Raw genomic sequence first — 26,961 nt, 5'->3', positions numbered from 1 at the left:
ATTAAACCTGCACCAGAACACTCCTTTGATGAGCTGGAAGTTTGCTCCACCACATCAGAGACCCGACCTTTCTCATGCAGAGTGTTAAGGCAGTTTACAACCATGGCTTGAAAAGCTAAAGGGAAGTGTGCAGCTTTTTGTTTGTTTTTTTTTTTTAAACTTGCTGGCACTGGGTAAAATACTGAGACAATCACACAAGCCTGAATAAATGAGTAAATTGAATCTCATGAAACAAGACAAAATCTACTCAATGGCTAAGCAAGATTTGTTTCTTATTGTGGATGACTGTATGTCACATACAAAGTAAACAATCATGATCTAAATTAAAGTCTTCAGAATTCATGTTTTGAGATGCAAAGAATACATCACAGGAAAGCACTCACAACCACTCAGATCCAGAATGAGAAGGGAGAACAGGTGATCTAGAAGCAATCTGAACATAAGGAACAACTTAAACTGATTCCATCATATATAAGGTATAAATAAAGAGGCAATATTTCCGATTCCACTTCAGATAGTGTTTTTTCCTCCTTTTACAGAGAACTAATCGGTTTGAAACAATATGCAAGGACAAATGCCACTGAAACTGGCTGAGAAAATGCAAGACAGAAAGCAGTAAGGGCAATGCCATTATACTTTTTTTAATTATTTATTATTTCTGTATGCAATGTAATGTTTAGGCACGTTGCTTGGGACGCTTTCTAAAATAAATCATTGGCCATTGTTTAGAGTATCCTTTTGGCTTTAAATACTGGTCAGGAAAACAAATGATGTAAAAATAAATGAATATAACTATTAAGGAAATAAAAATGGATTTGCATCTAAAAGTGCAGGTGAAATACTTTAACCCTTTCACCAGACAATGTGGCAATATACAGTATATTGCTTCTGTTTGTTTGAGAAGGCTGTTGGAATTGTACAATGACATAGAAAATTATAAATTACACAGAATTAGTTTCCATAATCACTATATATATATACACAAACCAGCTGTGAAAAAAACTGGTTTAGAACATACAAATGAAAGCCTCACACAGATCAGTACAGTGAAAGTAACAATTAACATGCTCTGCTGCCAAAATTTGTATTAAAAGAACACTATATACTTTTAAAATGCATGTACTGTAATTACATTAGCAGCACGGGCATTTCATTTACTTGACTTGTCTAAGAGGATTATAGCGTTTTAAATACGCAGATTGTTCTGAAATGTTCCATTGTATAATGCTTGGTATTAAAGTAAATCTTGGTGAATGGGTTAAAAGGCAGGTGAACCACTTAAACACAACAAGCCATGTGCACTTCAAATATTCTAGTGTTTCACCTGTAAGGTATTGTTTCAAGCAAACAAGACTTAACAGAACATATGGCTTTACAGTAACATCAATTTGTCAACTAAGTTGTAGCAATAAATACTTAAAATCTCTACCAATAGACTTACATTTTTGATCTGTTTTAAACAATACAGAAAACAATTACCAATTAAAAAACCTGTTGTAAAATGTTGAACACCAAAAATTCTCATTTAAATCACTTTCGTAAGCTAAAACAACCAAAATAACATTTATAGGGCATTTCAGTTCTACAATTCTTCGCCAACCTGGAAGAAACATGAATTGTTTTATTTTTTTTTTTGGTTTTGTTTTTTTTCCTTTTTCTTTTTACAAGGTGAAAAATGTATGAAAAACTGCTAAATACTTTGGTCACACTAATCGTCAAATAGTTATGTCTCAAATACATTAGATTTGTGTATTCACTTTTTTTTTTTATAAAACTATTCTTACAGCCATTTTTAACTATAGTAACACTACTGTCATCATTACATGGGTAGCAGGATCTTATTTCACAGGCCACCCATTATTTAGAACAATACAATATAAACATACGCAAAAATTATTGGTATTTCTCAATGTGCAATATTTTTACACTTATGAATTTCTGTACAATGTCTTAAAATCTAGAATATAAATGTTGCTGGTCCTGATCCCTTGCGAAATTAGTGCAGCAGTGACTGGCTTCAACAGGCTCTAGATGAAATCCTCAAGAAATGCTCAAACACCTGGGTATCAGTTCATTTCTTCAGCCAAGGCAGTAGACATCACGTATCATACAGGGCCATTAACAGACGTCTCTCCTAAAAGGGTACGTTGATCAGTCCTAAGAGGCCAAAAGAGGATGTCAGCATACAAGAAACAGGAAGCATCCAAAGTATGTTCTCCCCTCCCACATACCCAGATTGCAGCCAACACTAAATTAACTAAACTAGGAGGAGCTGTTGACTCTCTCAAGAGTAGAGGCCTTGTGGAGAGATCTTGACAGACTAGAGGGCTGGGAAATTACCAACCACATGAAGTTTAGCAAGAGCAAGCACTGGATTCTGCATCTGGGACAGGGCAATCTTGGATGTATGTACAGACTGCACAGGGGAACAAGAGGCTGAAGAGCAGTGCAACAGAAAGGCATGTGGGAGTTCTGGGTGACAGCAAGTTGAGTATGAGTCAACAGTGTGCCCTGTCAAACAAAAGGGCCGGCTCTATCTGGGGTGCATTAAGCACAGCATTGCTAACCAGTTGAGGGAAGTGATTGTCCCACTGTGCTCCCTGCCTCACCTCTAGTACCGCGTGCAGTTTTGGGTGCTATAACGTAAGGATATAAAACTATTAGTGTGTCCAAAGGAAGGCAAAGATGGTGAAAATCTAGAGGGAAGTCATATGAGGAGCAACTGAGGTCACTGGTTTTGTTCAGCCTAGGGAAGAAGACACTGAGGGGTGGCCTGCAGCTTCCTCATGAGGGAGAGCAAAGGGACAGGCGCTGAGCTCTGCTCTCTGGGGACTGTGACAGGACTGAGCGAATGGCATGGAGCTGGGGCAGGGGAGGGTGAGGCTGGATATGAGGAAAATGTTCTTCACAGAGGGTGGTCAGGCACTTGAACAGGCTCCTCAGAGAAGCGGTCACTGCACCATGGCCTGCTGGAGTTCAAGAGACATTTGGACAACACTCGTATGGTTTAATTTTTAGGTGGTCCTGTGCAGAGATAGGAGTTGGACTAGACAATCTGTGTGGGTCCCTTCCAATGTGAGACATCATTCTCTTCAGACACAGCTGGTCACTAGTGAAAGCTGCACTATTTCTTCCAAAATACCTACTGATTTCTACAGTTCAGATTACAAGGTTCTAACGTTCATCTCAAAGTGATGCCAAGAAAATAATGTTTTCTTGTAAATATAATAAAACTCTTTGGAGTGGAATTCCAGAGAGTTCAAAAGAGGGAACGGAACACAAGCTAGTTACGTGCTCATCCCATTCATTTTCTGGAGTCCAACACATCTGGAATCCTTATTGTCTAATTAGGCACAGTACTTAGTTAACTCAGCACACCAGTGAAATGTGATTGATCTTTATTGAGCTAAAAAACAATCTCTACAGATGCTGTTCTCTCTTTGAGAGAATCAATCACTGATAAAAAGCACACTCTGAGACTTCTCCACATCTTACTCTGTGAGACAAAAAATGACATCAGGAGTACTTAAGCTTGCATTTGAAAACAAGAAAAGACATAATAGGTAAAAACAAGAGGTTTTTTTAATAACTGCTTTAGTGACTAATGTAATCTATAAACTGATGTTTCACAAATACTCTGAGTTTCAGTCCATTAGCACGAGAGGTTCAGAAAGTATGGGGAAGATAAAGAGCAAACCTGAAAAAGTAAAAATTGTAATAGTATATACAGTTCTAGGTAAGAAGTTAGTGTAAACATGTGGGTTCAATTACTCTGGATTAACACAAAGGAAGAGATCAAATCAGTGCACAAGAACATTAAGAGTTGCAAACAACAAAAGCAAAAAACTCTCAACTTCCATTAAGTGCAAGTCTGTTGAATACATTTGAAGATTCCTTTAGAGAATATAAATACCATTTGGAACTACACAAGAAAAGTTACCTGTAACTCCTGTTCTCTGATGGTGTACATCACAGAGAAGCCACTCTTGGGTCCGTGCTCTACATGCACATGACCAGCAGGAGTCCCCCTAGCTAAGTCTTTGGCTGTTAAGCACTAAAAACACTTTTTAAAAAAAAATATGTACACATTAGATAAAGAGAGAGACAGCACTAGACAAAGTTAAACACTTTAGATAAACCTGGAAGGTAACAAACAAGTGCTGCATGGACAGGAATTCTGACAGTTCAAAGAGCAGTAAATTATTTACTGATTGGAAAAAATCCATGACATAACAGGGCTTCTAGCAGACATTGATATTGCTGGCCACCAGCCAAAGACCTACCTAGGTGACTCCTCCCACTAGTCATAAATGCATGGAGCCCCAAAAGCACAATTAAATTTATCTAGACACTTGTTCTGCACTTATACGAGGATCTACTGTGACAGCCACCTTTAGAGAAAGTACTGAGCTTCACTGCATCCAGCCAGATTGTAGGAAAGGAGTTCCTTGAGATTTCCTGTAATCAAAAGCAATCCAAGGAACTGCTAGCTCTGAGAGCCCTCTGTTGGTTTAGAGAAGCATCTTTACTCAGAAGGCAGTCACCTAGTATTCACATGCTGACTACGAAAGACTTGAGTTTCCAGGTTTCCCATTTTGACTAAGTATACAGGTTTTTCCAGTTAGAATTCATTTATTGATTAAAGTTCATTGAATATATGCAGAGTAGAAAGTTCTGGCTTACAGAAAGAGGTAGCAGTGTTCTAGCGTAACATCTAGTACTAGAGGTAAAACATATTAGCTCATAAACATGTCCCAAAAAGACAGTATCTAAACTTGATCAAATAGGCTTGCACCTTTCTTAGTTTGCAAAAAGTATAGTCAAAATATGTAGTAGAGCTTTGTTGTATTATATGTAGAGCTATATTTTAAATCTTTGCTTACAAAACCTTTCAATTTTTTCTTGACTAGAAAACTAAGAGTATAACATAGCACGTGCAGACTTAAAAATAATTAAGTCCACAAGATTTGTGAGAAATATGTTTCTCTAATAACAATTCAAAACCTATACAAGAAAAAACTGCTTTTGAACTATTATAACTATCAAAATACACGTTCATGTATTTATAGATTCAGAACCATTTCTCTGTTTATAATGCAAGGAAAAGTAGCCCCTGGAATTGCTTTTAATTAAGCAAAATCCTCCCTCCTCTCAGAATAATGCTCTGGGCACCCCTAAACTAATAAGTGTCAGCATACCAACCCTTGTTCTCAATACCAATATTCTAGCTTGTGGCATTCTGACACCTTGAAGTGCAACAAGCCATTAGCTCTCATAGGAAGCCAGTGAACTCTTGCTTAGAGATTAGTTGCAAAGTACTACGTGAGTCTATGTGAAACTAAGAAATAGGAAACGAGGCTCTCCCCACCTTTTGCTGAGCTGTGTAGATGGTGTGGACTGGCTGAATGACAACACTTCTGCCTTCAGCAGGTCAAATCTCACCATTTGTGCTGGTGAGTGCGAGGAACGAGGCTAGAACAGTGCAAAACCATCCTTGCCTCCAAACAGCCGGAGTTGGAAGGTACCTCTTACCAGATACTGCTCTGATGTTAAGTTCCAGAGCAGGGTTTTCACTGAATGCGTTTAGGGGTGGAATTCTTCTCACCTGCTTTATGCTCCTCAACTCATTCAGCTTTTAAGACCAAGTGGAATCCCGTCCCAACTTAAGCCAGACATGAAACATTTGCATTAGGTATTTCTAGTATTTGGTAATTGATCTCACTCTATGTAAATTTGATTTTGATAAAACCATACTAATATTTGAGTTGATTATGTTTCATACCACTGTAACTTGTAAGGCGAAAAACCACACCAGAACGAGTACTTCAACAGGAAAAGGAACAGGAGAAACATCTTCAGATGCCTTTTGTGGAGAAAGCAGTCCTACCTGATGATCTAATACAAAAGTTTATGCAAGAACTTTCTGTGACAGTTGTCACCTCAGAATTGTCTCTTGAATGACTATTCTGTGAGACTGCATGCACTATTAGTCAAGAAAAATGTCATCACTTCTTTCCTCCAGTACATATGCTGAGCAATCCAGGCTGCTCTGTATTTCCAGAGAACTTTATTTGAAACAAATTATTTACATACTTTGAAAAGTTATCTCCAAATCTACAAGTATTCAGATTAATGCCTGATAAAGACACGGGTGCAAACAAATTGATTCAAAAATAGAAGCAATTATTTGACTAGCTCACAACCAAACAAGCATGACTTAAGGCAGCATTTCCTTTCCACGTAGCTGCACTGATAGACTGCCCCCAGCTGTCCTGCAGTATAAAATACAGAATCAAAAATGGAACAATTTTCTAATTTTGAAGCGTACTTTTGTACATTTTCAGGACAAACTTAATCCCCCCCTTTTTTCCCACAGTTTTTGTATCAAATTAGTACAATGAATCGATACATATCGCAAAACAGAAAGGGAATATTTACAATACCCTGAAAGGCAAATAGGTTTCAACTCAAGAGTCAGAGTAAGGACAGACAGCATAGCTTGTAAGAATCTTACAAACAGATGCAAGCACATGTTTAGATTGAAGTAAACTCAGAGCTGATAACTAACAGGAATTCAGTGGTCTCTTTAGATCAGTCCTATTATAGAAATATACAAGCTGCTACTTATGTGATTGAAAATATCTCTGAGTGCAGTTACCTCTGTTCTGGACTGCTGTTAGTGGGCTGCAAAGCTGAAGTAGCTTCTTCCACAACCTCTGCATTCTCCTCTACCACATATTTACATGAAGCATCCTGCGAGGTAGACAATTTTCCTTCCTCACTAAGTAAAAGGAAACAAGATATTTAATTTTTAAGTTTACTTACAGAAAATTTCAGGCAACAGTAGAAAATTGGGAGAAGGGTTCGTATTTCACATGCAAATGGATTTTAAATTATGACTGAAACATGAAAATCAAACATGATTCTGGACTTCACAAACACCTAATAATGCACTGGTGTTTAAAACCATTGGAAATTGACTGGATAAAAAGGCAGGAAATACAATGATTACAAATATGATTAGAAAGGAAATAAGGAATGTGCGTGAAGCCTGAAGTGGTAGCAATCACAGTTACAATCCTTTACTATACATACCGATAGGATTTCAACACTCTGAAGCCAGTAGTATGCAAAAATAGAAGGAAGAAAGTATAAAAAAATTCAAGATTCCCTTAGAAACTGGCATTGATAAAGTTTGCCCATGAAACAAGTCAGCAGAATCACTAACTCATCACTGTCTGTATTAATGAACTACCTAATGACTATACAGTGAAGTACAATGGTATGTGTTATGCCACATAGGATCACTGCTCTATTTCATCAGCCTCTTCTCAGACATGAAAATGAACATAATTCAGTGAAAAAAACAGTACTCTAGCACTAGGAAACAAATATTCATGTTTTGCCACTAAACCAGAGTTTTTATGCATCACTATCCCACCTTTTTCTGTCTCATCCACACTGTTATTAGCACATTAACATAAAAAGTTGACCGTACAACTGCAAGAGACGGATATAAGGTAGCTACAGTAGACACAAACATCCATCTTCATCTGTAGCAGTGAATCTACTGAAGAAGTCGGGAACATTTTTAAAGACACTATCCTCTACTGATTCCTATTCTTACAGTTTTCCTTTCAATGGATCCTTTCTCTTTCAATGAATCCTTGTTCCTTCCCCCCATGTCTCCTTATACCTGCATAGACTGTAAAAATACAGCTCACCAAGCAACAGGTTTCCCATCTGCTTTATCTTTATCTGCTTATCTTTTACCTTTAAAGTCTGTATTTGTTCAAAAATACTTGTTACTACCACCAGAACCTCTTTTTTTTTTTTAAGGGGTTGTCTCTGCTCACATTGTCTCCTACTAGTTCAACAGGGAGAGTGAGAAAATTCAAGAACCATTTGCCCTTTGCAGCTTTCAACAAGTCAACTACTGTCTTTACAATGGTTCCCTTCTCCTCAACACTGACATCACAACTATGTATTTTCTACTAGAAGAAATTTGTACTCCCAGACCTAAGTTCTGTATCCACCTTGCCAGGTATGCAGGACAGTGTGGCCTCCACTCACTATTGAAATCCTTTCTTAATTTAGATTTATGTAGTGTTTTAGATCCCCTTCCTCTGCCCCCCCAAAGAAATACTAAATTATTTGCTGTCTAGGCCTATTTAAAAGTTAATTTAAGGAAAGCCATATGATATCTGGATCAGTATGAGATGACACCTCTGTATCAGAACTAAACAATCTCCACATTTAAGACCTCACTCATTCAACCACCTTTTACACTTAACTTCCCCTTCCCGTCCCAAATCAAGATCATAGATTCATTTTCCCTCCTTTACCACCTCTGTGTCCTTTTAACTACAAAGATACAAGTCCTTATTCCATACCAAAGGAAGGTAATTCTATGATAAGAGGCAGTGACTGCCATGATATGCTTCCACCTTACGTTAACTTTGCTTTTTTGCATTAATACCAGAAGTCACAGAATTAAAGCAGCTTATGTGTAAAAGCACCACGAATAACTGATCCACTACACTGGAACAACAGAAGTGTAGACCATAAAAAGCATTCTCCAAAAAACATACAGAATAAACTGGAGAGTAGATATATCATTTACTAAGTCAGAAAGTGACTAAGGTTTCATGCTATATAACTCCAGAGTCACATTCCTCCTCTAAATGCTTTGGTTTAATTTCTCTAACTGCCATTTGATTTCATAAGTGTTGTGCAGTCAAAAATGCTCCTTCCTCCATACTAAAAATAAACAAACCTGAAGTTTTTAATTCCCAATGAGTTACTCTCAAGAGCAGTGCCTGGCTGGCCTCCAGTCTCTCTCCTCCAACCACCTGCATAAGACACTGAATTCCAATCCAGAAGTTCCATGTGAAGTTTAAAAGGCTGTAGCTTAGAAGTACATTAAAATGTACATTAAAATTGTGCAGTAACATTCATCAGGATCAAAAATAGAGCCAGTCTTCCACTAATAATCTTCCAGTGAAAATTAAAGCTTGATCCTATGTTCTAATAACTGATTGAAAGTAAAGTTTCAAAACAATTACATTTGAAAAAATGTTTAGAGTTAAGGCCCTATGAATTATCACTTTAACTCTTTTTGATGAGTGTTCTATCAACAGCACTTGTAAAATGGGTGGAAAGACAAAAAGAAGTACATCCTCACCTTTTGAAAACAGCCGTTTCAGTTTTAGCATCTACAGTAAGGCTCAGTGTCTCCTTCATGCTGCCGTTCATTACTGTTTCAGTTACCTTGTCTGTGTTTTCTACATCATCCTCTCCATCTGAGCTGGCCTCCATAGCAACACTTCCTGGGGCTAGAATAGAACTAAGTACTTTAGTATATGACTGGTTACATTTCTATTTCATGAGCACACACACAAGCCAAAACAAAAAAGGATGTTTTTCCCCAGTTTTAAGCATTTCTTGAACCCTTAAGAATCATCTTTCTACAATCCCCATTATACACATATGTAGAGCATAAACGCTTTTTTTTTTTTTTTTACAGATTGCATAAGGAAGAAGTCATATTCCATAATTACAGCTTTCGTTTTGCAAGCCAGTTAGTGATTTACATCGACAATGATTACTGCAACAGGTTTGCTTGAACAAGCCTGTAGTAGGATTTTTATACATTTTTTCATACAGTCAGATTCATTGCACCAGTCCATACTGTACAAATTTGCCAACAAATTCTGAAGTACAGACAAGCCTTTGGGAAGCCCAATCTTCCCGGACTTCCCATCTGCACTTCTTGTTCTATCTGCTAATAAAATACATGGAAAACTAATTAGCATGGGTTTAATCTTCGATTAATTCACATAAATAGAAGTGTATGCATATATACAGAGAAGACAGCTTGGAAAGCAATGAGCAAGGAGAAATCTGAACACCAAGGCTACTGGTCTATTGCCACATAGGAAGAGACTAGAAGCTACCACTTTTCTTGGGCATCAGCTCAGTTAAGTGTTGCCACATATAAAACTTCTCTAACAGAAAACATTTAGCTTCATTGTTCATGATATGCACACTTTTTTTTTTTTTGAGACAAAAGTAACACTGGTTCTTGTTTTAAATAGGAAAAAAAGTAGTTCAGAACTTTTGTCAAGTTATTTTCATTGCCTGGCAGAGCAGCAGAGCCAGATGAGAGATACCTAAGTTCAGGGAGATCTTTCTTAGTTAAAAATATCAAAATCAATCTGCTTGCATTTCTGAATGTACAGTACTTACTCTCTAGCTGTGTTGCAAGACCAGTTGCATTTGCACTCAAGGGATCCATTGGCTCTGCATTTGTTTCCATTTCCACAGGAGAATTGCTTCTTAAGGAATCTTTTGAGCTTCAAATACAAATTAAAAAGCTTTATAAACATAACTGAACAGCAGAATGAAACTAAGCAAGGCTAAGGCACACTAAACAAGTTCATTAATGCAAAATCCACCCAAACTGAGCTGACTGAGGTTATGTTTGGCAGTACTGTTATTTTTATTTGAAATGGAGATGCCACAGATAAATAAGACTGCTGGATCCTTGCAGTATTTCCAACATTTTAAACCGCTTCTTAAACACACTCTTTGCAACCTGGATGATCTAAAAGAGTTCTCTGCTGACACTGCCAACACAGTCCTTAAATGTCAACAACAGAAGTATTTTACTCTAATTTGTTTGCTTAATGGCACATACAGTGTAGCTATGAGTTTTTCCATTCTGGATTAACTCAAAGGACAAGTTCTGACCACTTGAAATACTTCCCACCACTTACAGAATAGTGTCTTTTCTATCCACTACTTGTGGCAACTTCAGGACTTCATTTTCTAAACCCTATAGTCCTGTTATCAATTTACCTGCCTCAGACATGAAGCAATTCACTGCTCTATGATGGAAAAAATCATAAGTTTTACGTCAAAGCTGTTTAAGGCCCAGACAGAAGCGAGGAGCAAGACAGACAGAAAGGGTTTTCTGATTGGAGAAGAAATCGGTTCTTGACTGCTAGTATTTTGGCAGCTCAAAATTTACCTCTATAGGGATTATTAGATTCCTACACAGAGGACCTCAGTTATTCTTAATGCAGTGTTTAATCCAAAAGAGTAAAGTGTATGTCAGGTAATGCCAAAATAGTGTAGAACTGCACCAGTGATGAACCAATCATCTATATTATACCATTGACAAAACAGAACCATCACAGATGTTTTACAGCCTTCACATTCAACAGTTACATCCCTTCCATGGCTTCAGCCTATACTAAAAAAAGTCATAGCGCAATTCTGGTCAGTGACCAATATTCAAGGGAAACTTCAGGGATCCACTCATCCTATAAAAGCCTATATCTTTGTAAAGTCAGGTTACACCATACTACCCTAAACACACAGGAATCTTTGAACACTATGCACCCTGTATTCCACCAAAAGCCAACCAACATAGCCCAGGGTAGAGACATACATCTTAATGATGCCAAACAGCAGCTGCTGGTACATTTAGTAATGAAGAACTTGCCCACTTGCCCTGCATCACTAATATTCTTACCTCAAAGAGGACGTGAACTCTGAAAAAGAAGCCCAGCCAGTTTCTTTTGCTGGCATGGGTTCTTCTGTACTCCACACATCAGACCCAACGGAATCCAGATTGGTGCCATGTGCAGTCTCCATGGGTACATCGAAGTTAGCTGACCAATTTGGTGCTAGAAAAGCGATCAGCAAGGTCATTAGGAATAGATTTAAAGAACACGAATGTACACATGTCTAACACATTGATTCTCTATAGGCACATTCCCAAAAGAGCAGCAAAACTCTTAACTAGACTTCAAAGCACATGCAAAAGAATTCTCTATATAGGTAAAAACTGAATGAATTCCCTAAAAGGGAAATTCTGCTATTAAGGCAGAATTTTACAAACAGTAACTCACAGTATTCAGCTAAAAATCAATGGCACTTATCTGAAGAACACAAATTATATTTAATCACAAGTGTTATTCCACTTTATTCCTTAACCTAATGTGAACATTCATTATTCTCAACACTAATTTCTATACTTAAAAAAATCTTAAGAGTTTTCATCCCTTTTTCAGTTTCCTATGCACATTTTCCTCAACATAGAAAATGAGCAAGACAACTTCATGGGCAATCTCTAATTTCTCATGCACTAGCAGCACTGCTAAGTTTCAGAAAAGCTTAAAACCTTTTACAACTTTAAAATATTAATTGGGATATTACGTTTTGGAGCAACTGGGACTTAGAAGCATCTAACTTAGGATAGGTCAATTCAAAATACTTCACCTACCCAAGGGAAACATTTTCTTCATTAACACTTACATACAAAAAAACAGGCTGAAAAGGAAGCTCTGACTAGCAATTAGAAATTCCAACCCAGGCAGATATGGGAGGAGACCCACATGGATCAAAACTTGTTTGACACACAGATGCCAACGACACCAATCTGACAAAAGAAAAGAAAACCCTTAACGTTTCCTTCTATTTTAATTTTTAATTCCTTACAGTCTAGATAAACACAGGGCTTTTACCTACAGATGTTGCCATTTTAAGTAAAGCCAATTTAGTCTACTGTGCCTTGAATGTGAAAACTCTTAAGCCAGTAACAGTTAGTTTTCCACATAAGAGTTTACTTATGCAAGATTAAACAAGATTATTCACATATGAAACCAGACCAAACTAAGTTAACTTGACTTCTGTAGGATGCCTTTTAGACCGTTGTTAGATGAAACGTTGGTCTGAAAGACTTGTAATAGAAAGGATCATATTTTATGTTTGGAGATTAATAACCTATCAGTTTTGCAGGCATTCAAGATGTGTAAATTCAGTTTCATTCTTCCCTTTTTGATTCCTCATTTTTTCCTCTTGAAGAATATACACATGAATTTTCGAGAGACTAGAGTAATTTGACTCAGGACTTGTAAGGAATTCAAATTTTCAAATATTTGCATGCTCTATTAAAGCAGTCTTTACAGTGAGAAAGATGACTAAGATCATTAGAATAAAAAATAAAAGAGGAAAACTCTTACAAAGTAACAGTTCTAGATGTAACACTTTCCTGTAACTCAAATAGTTGGGAGAAAAGCTACATACGTTCATTTAAGTCTACTTCCATTTTGTCCTCAGTATTGGTATGCGATTCAAACAAATCTTGTTTTGTTCCATCCTCTTCTTCAGAGTCAGTACTTTCTTCACTGTCTGTACTGCCCGAACTTAAAATACAAAGAGAGAGTTTACATTCCATGTTTAGGATTAGATGCTTGGCACAATGAAATACTGGAGAGTTTGAAGCTAGAGAGAATTACAACAGCTATCACTGCTGATAGATTAACGGAGGTATAATTTATTGGCTGTTGGCATGCCCCTCATTTCTCCCACAAAAAACAAAGTTTAAGGTTTTTCCATTTGATCGTGTAAAGAGGGCTTTTTTCCTCCATTTGCAAGTAAAAACTCCTGCCATTCAAAAGGAAAGGAAGGCAGGAAAAGGAAGATAAGGAATCAGACCATTCATCTCTGCACACTAAGTGGAATCACTGAAATATATAAAACTCTTTAAAAGACCAATATGACATAACTTGGTTTATTTGGAAATCTAACAACCAATCCAAGTATTTTCCAGTCTGTTGCCTTACATAATGGTTTTGAACTGTATGGGTATGTCTCCCTTCCTGGCAAGCACAACCAACATTAACAGGAAAGCAGTAATAGAACGTAACCAACATACAATATAACTTATCGTGTACAGAAGGTATTAGCCACACACATTCTCAAGTCCACTATGGAAGGTCAGAGAAGCCAAGACTATCCTGGGACAAAATCCAGAAGACATTAAGGAAGACTGTGCATCCCCAAGAGTTTTGGGGACCAGCTCCTTCCCTTCAATGTAGCTACCTACAGCTTTGTCCACAGCCGCAGTACAATTAAGGGTGACCATAACAATGGAGCTGGATAGTCTGACCCCAATACTACCATAAAGAGGACAGCAAGGTCGATGTAGTTGTGGAGCTGGACTGCCTTGCCCAGAGCAAGAATGGCTAACAGGCTGACAGAGATGAGGGGAAGAACAAGCAAAAGGAAACAAGCTACAAAACGTGAGGTGCAGGAAAAGCTGAGTAAACAGGACACCTATTACCATCTTCTGCAAGGTAAGGCTGACAGAGATACTGCTGCTATCTCTCTACTAATTTCTCCCCCCAGATGGAAATGGCTAGTTATGCTGGACAGCCTGTGTCAATAGTCAACCTGAACCAGAAGACACACTCAGTAATGAGGGCTCACTATAGTGCTACTTGGATGAAAAACACATTTCCTACCTGGAACGCCTCTGGGACTCTGGCGTAAATGCAATATGTTTTTCTTCCCAGATGTCTTCTTCATCAGAGCCACCATCATCAAACTGCTGTATCCTCTCCTTACAGCATGCCTCAAACAATGCTATATTGCCCTACATATAGGGAAAAGATAAAATCTGTATTTATGATTAATCATTCTACTTCTGTTAGTCAACATTTTGGAAATCTGTGATTTAGAAAAAAAAAACAAACCTAAAACCAGAACATCTCAACATAAAGCTTGTCAAGAAAGTATAAAGTGGAGCTTGTTTTACTCAACTACTAGCATACTGAGAGTACACTATCATCCAAGAATTGCTGGGAAGATCCATCACATTTAAGAATGGCATGTAGGGATGACGTCAAAGACCTTTCTGGATAGCTGGACCACCAAATACTCCAGTTTCATTTTCCATAGCGAGGTTCATTTCATCTCATCTAATAAATATCTATAATAACAGTCTCTAAACACAACCTCACTGGAAGTCTGAAATAGCTTCTATCCATAAAACAAGTGTGCAGTCTGCACAAATTAGACACAAGCTTGTTCTTGAACCTGGATATACACATTAGAAGCACTTCTGCTTAATATCAACCACAAGGAGAAGCAAAAAAGTTCTTCAGCTTGAAAATCCACATAACGCAGGAATAAGGTAGGGTAGTTACTTTCCAACAATTATACATCATGAAGGATGAAATATAATCACTATCAAAACTTTGCAGTCACACAGAAGTTTGAAACAGTAATTGTTGTGATTGCAGGAACGTACACTTACACTTTCGTTTGTATTGAGGGTAAAGTTGATGTCTGAGACACGATCAAAAGAAACACTGCAAAAAAAACACAACACATGTATGAAATAAACCAAGAAGAGACATAACATGAAGGCATTGTTTTCAGAAGTCTTTATTTATGTTACTAGGAAAATGAGAAACCTGAGATTAAAGACACACTAATTTCCAACATGAAACAGAACAGTCAAAATCTGCATTAAGGAAGCCTGGTATTCACATAATCTTTCTAGTTGTGAAATATTTTAAAGAATAAGAGATGCCTACTCCCTAATGAGCTGTGTGGATGCAACTAGCCTAAGCCAGCATAACTGAAGTGATATACACAAATCTCAAACACTGGACTGCTATGCACTAGAAAAAAAAAGCAGACCTCATGAATGCCTAATCTATGGTCTACCATGATGTGTCTTTAGATCCTGCAAAGATCTGTGTTAGTAGTTGTTACATCTGATAATCATTTTCGCTGCTCTACATACAGACGGGCCTTCTCAAAAGGAAGAACCAAAGTGAAAAATTGCAATATCAACCTCTGTTTCCTACAGAAAAAAAAATAAATGAATTTATTCTTTTTTTTAAACCAATCGCTAAATGAAAGTTAAGATTTTTTTTTTTTCAAAACTTAACACTAAGTAGTAAGGCTTTGCACTTCTTCATGCATTGGGCCATTCAGCAGTTTCACCAAATAAATTACAGAGGTGTCTTATACCAAAAATAGCATTAGGCAAACCAAATCCCTGGGGGGAGCAAGAACAAACAGAAAAAGAGTAGAAAGATACTACTAGACTTTCACAAGAGTTAATGTATTCTTCCTCTGGTCACATATAGCACTGAACTCGGCAGCGCATGTATTACTGTCTTCCTCTAATCCTCACCAAGCAGGGAATAAGATAAAATTTGTTCATTTAGACCACTTCTAACTGCGACTGCATTACCACAGGACTAACCCCCACCCACCAGAGGGGTTACCAGAAAACAGGTAATTTAAACTGCAATTGATTCTTACACAAGAGGCATGAATTTAAAAGTAAAAAGCAGTTCACCTACAGTTGAATTCAACTCACTACCTACTGCATATCTCAAGAGATCTGCTTACTTAAGTCATCTTCTTTCCACCAAGATCATACACTACAAAGGAAATCCAACTCCCATTCTTGCCAAAATTCACTTGCTTCTAGCCAAGTTAAACAATATCCTGAGCTGCTTTCTCACTTATCATAACTTCATCTATACTGCCAGATTATGTGGTGTAATAAAGCAGCTATGCATCTTGGAAGACATGTGCAAGTTTTGGTTAACCATCAGATAGGAAACATGTCTTACAGAAGATCTTAATTTTTTTTTTTAAACCCCTCTAGAAACCGTCTTCAAGTAATGTTTTTACTCTCTTTTATCTGAATGTTTTTGCATCCCAAGCCATTAATTTTAATTAAATCAGGATCAAGTCTTCTTTCATTAAGAACTCCCATTCTTACCCTTTCCCATTATGGCACCAATTTACTTTGAACTAAAGAAACAGAGCAGTTTGTCTTTTTTATTGTTGTTGTTTGTTTTGTTTTATTTTTTTCTTGCTTTTGTTGTTTTTAAAACCTGACCAAGACATGCTCTCATGTCTTAACTGCTTCACCCTTAAAAACAAAAGTATATTTATGATGTGCTTCTTTACTGTTCCCTACAGAAAAGAACACAGTCAAACTTAAAAGAAGAGCTACTCATCTGCTCTGCTACACCAACTCAGAGATGTGAATGACTGACTTTGTACCTCCAAGTGCAAGTGTCCCAAACAATGCGAAGTCCTTGGATAGATATGGCTTTTAAAAGCAGAGCTATCATTTATTCCCAAGCACTGTGTTTTCATGCTGGCACAGTCAGAACATTAGAAGTAAAAAATTAGCTGTTACTTTCTGATGTAAACCGTTCAGGGAGGTTTTCTAAGAGCACTCTATCAACACACACAATTGGTACAAGAAGACAGGACTGACTGGCAACTGCATCACATCAATCAAGGCTGGCATTTGTCATCACCAGAACCACAGCCAAATACACTAAAAAAGGGAGGCTCCAGAGACTATAATCAAAGCCAATATAACAATATACTCACTTGCCGATGTCATCTTGATCAGCAAACTTCTCATCGTTGAAGCCAAACTGGTCAATAAAATTGGACGTCATTTGTTGCATCTGATAATCAGAAAAGGCCTGGCAACCCCAGGACCAACGACAGTGATATAATGATTCTAATAATACTCTAAATCCTATTTGCCCATTTTGCTCCAAAGAAATAAAAGTCTCTCTAATCTAAACATAAGGGACAGGAAAAGGATGTCTCAACCTTTAAGTTTTAAATAGTAACACTGACTACGCATCTTACATTTACTGAATTGAAAGCCAGTCTAATAGCAGCTCTCGATAAGAAAATTAAATCTCTCGTTTAACCATGTGCTAACTAGCGCCTTTCCAAATGAACCCCTAAGATATGGGGGAACAGCACCATGTACCAAGTCAAAGAAAAAACTGACTTTGTTAATATTAACATGAAGTTATAAGCAGCAAAAAAAAAAAAAAAGTACAAAAAAGTACATTAAATACAGATACTTAACTACATGATAAACATGACCTGTGCTTATCAGGGGAAGTATCACTCAAGCCTACCCACTAGCAGTCTCTTCAACATCCAGAAGAAATTGGAGAGTACAGAAAATAAGTTATTGAACATTCCAGTGCAGTGTCACAACTGTGGGTTCTGTTTTTGTTGTTTTGTTTTTAAAAGGATGCCAGCTTCAACTGCCAGCAGACATGTATAAATGGGCATTTCCTTCTATCCAAAACCATAGTCGTTCTTTATTTCTCAGGACTATGAACTAAATTAGCACTCATTCTCTAGGAACTTTCAATAGTGTTATTTCTGTGTGCAATTCAGCCAAGGCTAAGATATTCTAGGAAATATGACTGTCACATCAGCTCCCTTATTTCCTTGCCCAGGTAGCTAAGGAGACACAACATATAGGTAAAACTTATCAAGAAGGTGGTAAAGCAAAATAAAATCAATATGGAAAGAAAACAAGAGAATATTTAAAAAAGCAAAACAGGTTTTGATTAAAACGTTAGGAAAACTGGAGGAAAAGAGAGAGAACATAGAAGGATGAGATAAAAAGCAAGACTCCAGCAGGGCTGTCAGCGAGTGTGAGAAACCCTCAGTCAGGCACTAGTTGGGTTACTGTGCTAAGCTAGGCCAAAGCAGGAACTCCTTTATATTTTGATCTTAAATTGTAATATCTGAGATGGCTTTTCAGGACTTCAGGATTTCATACCAACACAATCAGTATATCAGAATTGGTATAGGAAAACCACCAATTACTGTTTTACTGTGTCCCAGTAAAACCATTACTTTTTTTTTTTTCTTTTTTTAAATATTTGTTACTCTTCTTCCTGTAAAGTATTTTCACTATTCTGGATGTTAAAAGTGCATGTAAGTGAAAGGCAGTGAATTTCCCCTGTGTGAAGAAAAGCTAAACTTACTTGTTCTTCCTTACACAAGGTGCAGCCACTAATACCAGTCACCAGGATAAACAGAAAATTAAGACACAAGGTTCATGGCATCAGAATTATGAAACCTGTGTAAAGTCACTACACAGAAATTGGCTATGACAGTATATAAAATGTAATTACAAAATGGTAGTCTGAGAAAAGACAGTTCTGTCCTGGAGTCTAATATATTTTCAAAGAGACAAGGTGGTACTAACTGGTGCAGAGCAGAACAATGTTTTCTTAAGGAAAAGTTTCTAGTGCCACAGCAGGACAGCACATGAAATACTAGTGGCACAAGAAACCTTCCCTCCCAGGACTGGGTGACAGAACAATTTTTTAAAGACAAAACTTAATTTGACCAGAAAAAACTTACACAATTTGACCAAAAAAAGTAAATTGTTTTCTTAGTATTTTCCTCCTTTACTTATTTCCTAATGGGTACTTCCTGTTTCCTCCTTGAAATACTGGCCCATTTAGAGCAGTCTAGCTGTAGAGCCAGTTACCTTTATGAATGAATTTGTGCAGCTGGAGAATGCTTTAAGTAATTTCAATTCATTTCCCATCAGTGATTTGTCTTGTCTAGTATCTTGCTTTCTTCACAAGACAACTCTAAAAAAGTATATTTCACTTAGCTTTGAAAAATAGATTAAGAAAATGATGAAAAACTTGAAAGACAACAGCACAGGCCCATTTGAATTTTTGCAGATTAACTACCCGGATCATTAAGGGGTTGCATGAAAAGCACAGGGTTATTTGAAGATCTTACTTTCTCACTAGAGCTGCTAGACAGCATCCAACCTATCATGTTGGTATTCAGGTGCACCTTACATACACAAGATCAGTGCACTTGATAAAAATGTATTAGATTCTGAAAACTTGAGCCACCACTCCCAAAACAAACTTGGATAAGCAAGTACTTATAGGAAAACTATAAAGATGCATGAAATACCAAAGTCAGACTTAGACTAGGTACTACACAGCTGTTAGTATGAGCTGAAAGATAAATAAGATTTCGGTTAATAACCCAGTCAGGTAATATGCTTTGTATAGGGGAATCTATAATAATATTCATTATGTTCTCTCTAATCACTCATCCCAAAAATACTCCAAAACATCACCATATTAAACACTGTATCAATTAGTACACTATGAAAGCATTAAAACTTCAAGGTGGACATAGCTTTACCTTAAGCTTTCAGATTGGTGGATCTGAAACTTCCTTACACATTTTCAGATTTCTTTTGTTAAACCGAATGATAAATAATTATCTTTGAAACACTCACAAATGAGCTGTCAAAATCACATACTGAACTGCAAATAAGTGATCGAGTTGATTAGAAATTTAGTTCAGGAACATTTAGCTATGTACAGTTGCCACATAGCAATGGGTATATAAAGTTATTTATATTGTTACTAGACGGTGTAATATTTTGCCATAAACTAAAAACATGTAACAATGAATAGCCAGTCTTCCTCCTTTCCCCAAAGTAAGGGTCAACATTTTTAAAGCTTTGATTATCAAGACCAAACATAAACCCACATTTGGTTTCAAAGCAATTTGTATTTTCGAGAAAACAGAAGCCATCACATATCAAACTGCTGCATCTACTAAGAAAAGTTGCAAACCATGCCCAGCTCAGCCAGACAGCTAACATATGAAGTGTCTTAGGCATAATGAGCAGAATTCTGCATGCAGAGCATGATCAAATAAAAAAAAAAAAAGCACACTGAGATGCTGTGCCTTATGTTAAAAGCCACACCTCCAATTTTGGTAAAATAGTTGTGTGCGTGCACATGTATCTAAGTTAGTTTAAACTTTCTAGATTTGTATTTGGTTGTGATAAAAATATGAGTTCCACTAAAGATATATATATATACACACACACACACACTTTTTCATTTTTTTTTTTTAAGAGAAGAACACTACACTGTTAAAAGATTTCAACTCACCTGCTGCAAAGATGAATCCTGTGAGAAGCCAGTTTCTTTAAAGTCAATTTCATCATCACTGGAAGAATGAATGTGGCAGGTAGTAACCTACACAAAATAATTCAGTCATTTGCTTATTACGTGACAAACTCAAATACATTTGTTCTGCCTTCCTGAATCTTCAGTTTCGTATCTAAACAAGAAACTGAGTTATTTGCAGTTTTCTCAACTGCTATACCACATAGAAGAATCCCTAAAATATTTCAGTAGCATTAACCTGTGTGTGTTCGACACCAAAAAAAGCCAAAGCTTTTATGTACTTCAGAATGATTAAACATATAAAAATCCAGTCCTACAACGGACAGTTATTTAAAATATTTGCATCTTCTCTTTTTACCACAAGTCACATTGAACAAGTATATTGGTAGTCACCAAAATGATGGATTATACACAGATCTTCCTTTCCAAAATAGAGAACATAGAAAATTTAAAGGAAAATGTAGATATCTGCAGTATTTGAAAAAAAAAAAGTTTATCAAAAAGGCACCTTCAGAATTTCATCAGTATTGATTTGCAGAAGCGAACCTGGAATTGTTGCCATAACAGCTGTTTTATATTACCATTAAAAATAGATAATTTTGGTGATCTGACATAGAACCATTGGGAATAGTTTGTTCCTTAGGTAGCAGTGTGGCTGAGCATGTTCTTGGAAGAAGTTATTTTCTATCAGAACAGCACACCAGAAGTAATTTTAATTGGAACAGCAACTAGGTAAAGTAACAGTAGTTACAGCTGACCCCTTAGACATATTCTATGGAAGACCACTGGTATAAAGCAAATCCATAGATGACAATTTACTCTGGACAATGCTATACTGCATTATTCTTACACCTCTAGAACTCCGTGATTCAAATTATCAAGTGAACTTTTTCTTTTTTAAAAATCTTGTTTTTGAACAAGAGACCAGGCAACACAAAAGGATGAGTTAAACAGAGAAAATGCAAGGCTTCACACAAGGCAGACACCCTTCTATGCTCCCACAAATATCCTAGTACAATGCCACAGTAAGGACACACATGCAACAGACAAATGAAGAACACTTGTTTTCCTGAGGTATACTGTACTTTTATGCCTTTTCCTTTGTTAGTATAACACTTATTTAAAAGCCACACAATTTGGCATGTTTTATTTTATACAGCCCTGCAATACCATTTGCTGTATAGAAGTGCCCTGACTTATTAGTGAATTTTATCAGTGAATTAGTGAATTTCTGAAGAAAACATGCCAGAGTAAATTTAACACTAGGGTTGTCAGTAAGTGGGAAGAATAGTAATGCACCAAATGACCTCTGGGCTTATTCTGCCTGGAGAAGAACCATTGTACCAAATGACAGACCAAGTCTGCTGAAGGTTATCGCTCAGTGTATTTGCAAAAATATTCTCATAAAATCTGTACATTTCAGTGTAATTACATGGTATTCTATACAGCTTGAGCTGCCCTGGACACCCCCCCAGGCATGCTGTCTGAGAACGTTATATAATTACTCCTTCTACAATTGCACCTTTGGGTAGGGAACCAAATAAAATGTTTTTATATAGTTGTAGCTGCTTCTTATTAACTATCTAATCTGCAGTAGAAGTCCTGCCATTGCTGTTGTAACAGTAACATGCTCGGGACTCCAGCTTCTTCCTCAAATTCTCTTTGGGAACCAACAGGACATAAGGTCCAAAACACGAGTTATTTTTCTTGTTTTCTGACAGATGCTGTAGTTCAAGCATAAACCTTAAAGAAAAAAATAGCATTACACCACCCTAATGAATAAACTGCATAATTATGCCAGGGAAGGGGTGTAAAAATGACTTCTGCAAATTTCAGCAACTTTAGGCAAGAAAACAAGCTCCTCACTGTTCTTACTAGTCATTTTCTAACATGTTGTACTACCAAAGCAGCACAGGCACTTTATGCAAATAATTAAATTTAGTGTATAGTATTTTTGGTTTAGTTTCTTGAGAATATCCCTAAGGGGGATTTTCCTTAAGAGAAAGGAACTACACGGTGGTTCTTAAGGCAACCATGGATAATTTGTCTTGTACAATGTTTTTAGGCTTAAAAGGATACATATTCTCCTACCTAGTCCTTAAGTACTACTAAACTTTTCACCTTCCTCCCAACCCTCAGGATCCTGAATTCCACTATCTTGTGATCACTGCAGCTAAAAATAAGCTTTTAAAAGTTCAAACTAAGATATGGTGATTACTCTTAAACTGTACGTTCAAGATGACTACATAAAACCTCTTCGCACTTTAAATTTAGTTCTTAACAAACATGTAATCACTATTGTTGCATGCAGAAGAAACATTAAGACAGATGCAAAACAAAAGTATGCAGTGTAACACACAGTGGAATGCAGGTAGCACTTTACCATTAAATCAATTCCTCATGTTTTTGTCCGTACTCTTAGAGGAGACAGCAGCTTTCAAGCTAACTTGAAGCTCTAAGAATATCTTCCTTTGTGGTGATTGCCTGGGATGAACTGTATGAACTGAACTACAGCAAAATTCTCATACAAAACATTAATGATGTGGCTTTAGTTAAAAAGGAAACTAAAGAATGGAAGTCCCATAGCTCAGCAACTAGATGTACTTGACACTATCTCAATACCTGTCCTCTTGGATTTGTACTTTGAAAGTACTTGGCAAGACTGCCTGTGCTGCTGACAAAAAATTGGGGCCCAAGCAAACAACAGCAATTTTCAAACTTTATCCAGCACCACTTACCAGGTCCACTGTATTCCTTTTATTAGTTTCTCCTAAAGAGCTTGTGCAGAATGTCTCCCATCGCTCTCTGACCTCCTCTGGAAGCTCTATAGTAGGAAACAAAAAAGCTATGTAATACAATCAACAGCAAAGCATCACTTAATTTTTAAATGTTGTTCTTCTCTTGTGCTCTTAAAAAACAACAAAGCAATCAGAAATAACGTAAAGAATGTACACGCACTCCTAAAGACATTAGTTCATCTTGTAAAGTCTAAACTAGTTCAGCATCTCTTTACATTTATTTCAAAGCTCTGATACAATTCAGTAAAGTTTAAAAAATACAAACATGTTTAAGGACAACTGATTTTAAGCAGAATATGTCAAAATATTCTTTTTCTATCCAGAAACTGCTTTTCATTTTTAAAGTTGTATAATTTCCTAAAAATTTGATCATGGAAGACACAATGAGAAGCTTAAGAGTATTAACATTACCTTTAATAAGCTGTTGGACTAGCGTACTGTTAGGCCCCTTATCTGTACTGTGCACGATACAGTTTGCTATCCTTGTCAGATGACCCATATAACCATGCCGTCTTCCTCCTTCAGCCCTGCAAGATAGAAAAAGAACTTAAATGCCTGTACTCTGAGCAACTGTGCTACTATATTTTGTTATAAAACATTCTACCAGGGTCAGGAAGTTAAACAAGAAAGACCTATAACCTACCAGTTCTTAAATGTAAGAGCAGTATTCTAGAACTAGAGTTTCACAAAAATACTCGAGAATTTAAGGTACAGATGTCTAGATTACACTGAGCCAATCTAGAAGACCGACAGGCATATAACTATCAAGGAAGTACACAGTATCTGAACAAATTATTTCTGCTTTCACATTTGTGCACGTGGAAAAAATATAAAGCACTGTCAAGATGAAGACAAAATTAGCTCCTAGACCTTCAGAGAGATGCTTTACCCCTTCAGGTGAAGGCTTAACATTTTTTTTCCCCCAATATGAACAGTTCCAGACAGGGTTGGCTGCTTGAAACATCTTTTCACAATTACACGTTTTCAGGAGAAATTCCACTGCTGAGGTCCTGGCTTTTACATGAATGTGTTGCTCCCCAGTATGCAATTTGCTTTGATGTGTTTATTAAAAAATTTCAATTGCTTACTAGAGAAAACTATCTTCTTTCCTCCATTCTCAAAACTTTATGGTATGTTTCTGTACTTGAAGATGAATTAACTCTACAGACAGTTGTAAAACCTTATACATTGCAAGAATTACAGACCTGATTGTATTCTCAAACGGTGATAGGGAAAAGTATTAAAGTGATACCAAAAAGATGGCCTGAACTTCAGGCGTTACTAAAAGAGAAACTGAAGAACTCTGAAAGACTCAGTATGTGTGAAAGCTTTAATCCAAATATTAACGTAAGTGTTTAGAACTTAATTATTCCATTTATTACCAAGCAAAATGTACTTCCAAATACCACTAACAGTACTGTGGTAAGTATTTCATATACTGGATATTTCAGAGAAGAGATTCTTAAGATGAAGCAAGACAAACACAAGAATATTTATTGGTCAGTATTTCTTGGTCAGTTCAGTTCTGAATTGATTATACATATCACAACTCAAATTGTATAGAGACAACTGCAGGAAATGGAAGAGCTAGTTACTCACTGTTTCTTCTCATTCATCTCCCATGCTTCAAGTATTCGTTCTATTAATTGGCACTTATGGAAGAGCTATGAAAAAACACAAAGTATACTTAACAGCTGTAAAGTTATGTAGAACACTACTATGCATTGCAGGGTTGATTTTAACAAATCCTGATGACTTATAAGACAATTGATTTCAGGTTTAGGATAGATGCTTTCATTAAATGGTTCAACGTTCAGAAGCAGTTGACAGATCCCAAACAGAAACCTGAAGGTTGAACCTATATCAATTCTTTCTGAATCATCAGCTACATCAACTTCCTTTTGAATGCAGCTGCTGTATTTTATGAGTGTACAACTACCAAAATAGCAATTTTAATTCTTAACAAGAGGAAGTACTTGCAACCTTGCATACTTGCTCACTTTGACAGCAGCAAAAATCCATTCCATTGCACTTCTGGGTTTAACAGCCTGAACTGACACATTAAGAAAACACAAAAGAGTTTTATTCTTCATTTTACATAAAATATAGCCCAAGCTTACTTTATGAAAGAATAACTGCTACTATACCTTGGTGAGAGGAACATTCAGCGAACACCTCCCGAAAACAAAACTTACATGTTTCAGTAAAAGATTGTCCCCAGTGGAATCCTGATCTGTAATTGTGCCATTTTCTGTGCTTTCAAGAGGACTTGCAAGAATCAATGCAATACAGATTTCTACTTGAGTATGCAAAAAGTTATTCCACGTATACTTAAAGAACATGTCCTGAAAAACAAATTCAACAGGATTCACTCAAAGCAGGGTCCTTTCAAACATAACTAAATGGCAACACAAGCAAATTCCTTAAGTTTTACAGTAAGTAGCATCATACATGACAAAGTGTGACCTACACAAATTTTAATACTTATGCTTGCTATTATCAGAACATAAGGACTATCATACGGGATGAGAGTAACCCAAATAGGTTTATGCTGGGAGTAACCAATAAAGCACTTCCAGATAAAGACAAGGCTGGAATGATACTCCCCTCTTAGTTCTTTCTGCTAGCTGCAGCCCTTAAAGTTCCCAAGTGAGAAATACTATTTATGACCTTCTTAGTCCTTAAGTTTCTTTTTTGAATTCACCACAGATTTTCAGTATCTACAATACCCTTTGGGAATGTGCTCCTCACCTTAATGAGATGCCTTACGTCATCTACCAATTTTATTCTTCTATTACAGAAAGCTACCTCAGATAATCTAGATGCAGTCTGAGAATACTTAACATCTTATACAAGACAGAACTGAGGTTGAGAGACAAAATTTTGAGCTGAAAAAAGCTATTTTAGTTTTGCAACTCTGCTTAAAAGCAGAGGCTCACATACTGTATTTGGAAACTACAGTATAAATTCCAGCATGTCTTGCTAGGTATTTGTCAAATGATGCAAACATTTGAAGATTTTGGTCAACCTTAGAATGTCTGCTACAGTTGAAGCCTGAGTTAGGAAGTACTCAAAGTGTAAATGTCAGGCTAGGAGTTTGCTGTGCAACAGTTTGCTTTCAAACAGTTTTTAAGCATACAAGCTACCAGGATAAACTGTCCCTTTATAGGGCAATGCTAAGATACCATTTAGTGTTCTACATATTAAGAGATAGAAAGAGGTTTTGAGGGAACATCTTAGGAAAAGGATAAAAAAGTAGGGAAGCATTGAACATGGCTGAAAAGTTGTGCAGACAGATGAAAAATAAGCTTAAGAAAACCACTCCAAGAAAATCGTGTATAAGGTGCAGAAAATTGAATCAATAAGAGGAAAACACTGGCTTCAGACATATGAATTTAACAGTAAAATTAGGTATCTGGAGTTCTCAAACAATGCACTAGAAGTCAAAACACAAACAGTCTGAAAAGTTATGTTGGAAATATATTACAAATTATCTGCATTGACAGAGATAAGATCTTATTAGCATTTCACAAAGATAAGGC

General features: G+C 36.7%; 1 protein-coding gene across 14 annotated transcripts in view; it reads right to left on the bottom strand.

The window, feature by feature from the left end:
* Positions 1-255: 255 nt before the first annotated feature.
* Positions 256-26,961, bottom strand: part of PPP6R3 (protein phosphatase 6 regulatory subunit 3) — a 59,082-nt gene continuing 32,376 nt past the window's right edge. For 7 of the 14 annotated variants that reach the window (XM_027457491.3, XM_027457494.3, XM_027457492.3 and 4 more), the window contains 15 exons: positions 25,615-25,764; positions 25,019-25,083; positions 23,831-23,946; positions 23,360-23,445; positions 20,604-20,690; positions 17,227-17,324; positions 15,110-15,164; positions 14,316-14,446; positions 13,096-13,214; positions 11,540-11,693; positions 10,249-10,355; positions 9,185-9,335; positions 7,096-7,113; positions 6,659-6,781; positions 256-2,157 (listed from right to left, as the gene is read on the bottom strand). In XM_027457491.3, the coding sequence (XP_027313292.1) occupies positions 2,106-2,157; positions 6,659-6,781; positions 7,096-7,113; positions 9,185-9,335; positions 10,249-10,355; positions 11,540-11,693; positions 13,096-13,214; positions 14,316-14,446; positions 15,110-15,164; positions 17,227-17,324; positions 20,604-20,690; positions 23,360-23,445; positions 23,831-23,946; positions 25,019-25,083; positions 25,615-25,764 (1,512 nt within the window). In that variant the 3' untranslated portion in view covers positions 256-2,105. Of the gene's footprint in view, positions 2,158-6,658; positions 6,782-7,095; positions 7,114-7,855; positions 8,911-9,184; positions 9,336-10,248; positions 10,356-11,539; positions 11,694-12,324; positions 12,449-13,095; positions 13,215-14,315; positions 14,447-15,109; positions 15,165-17,226; positions 17,325-20,603; positions 20,691-23,359; positions 23,446-23,830; positions 23,947-25,018; positions 25,084-25,614; positions 25,765-26,961 lie in introns of those variants that run through there. The other 7 variants (XM_072038967.1, XM_072038968.1, XM_072038966.1 and 4 more) reach the window with 5 other exon arrangements.

This window comes from Anas platyrhynchos, chromosome 5 (assembly GCF_047663525.1).
Source record: "Anas platyrhynchos isolate ZD024472 breed Pekin duck chromosome 5, IASCAAS_PekinDuck_T2T, whole genome shotgun sequence".
Taxonomy (NCBI): domain Eukaryota; kingdom Metazoa; phylum Chordata; class Aves; order Anseriformes; family Anatidae; genus Anas; species Anas platyrhynchos.
This window is presented reverse-complemented; position numbering and strand designations above follow the sequence as displayed.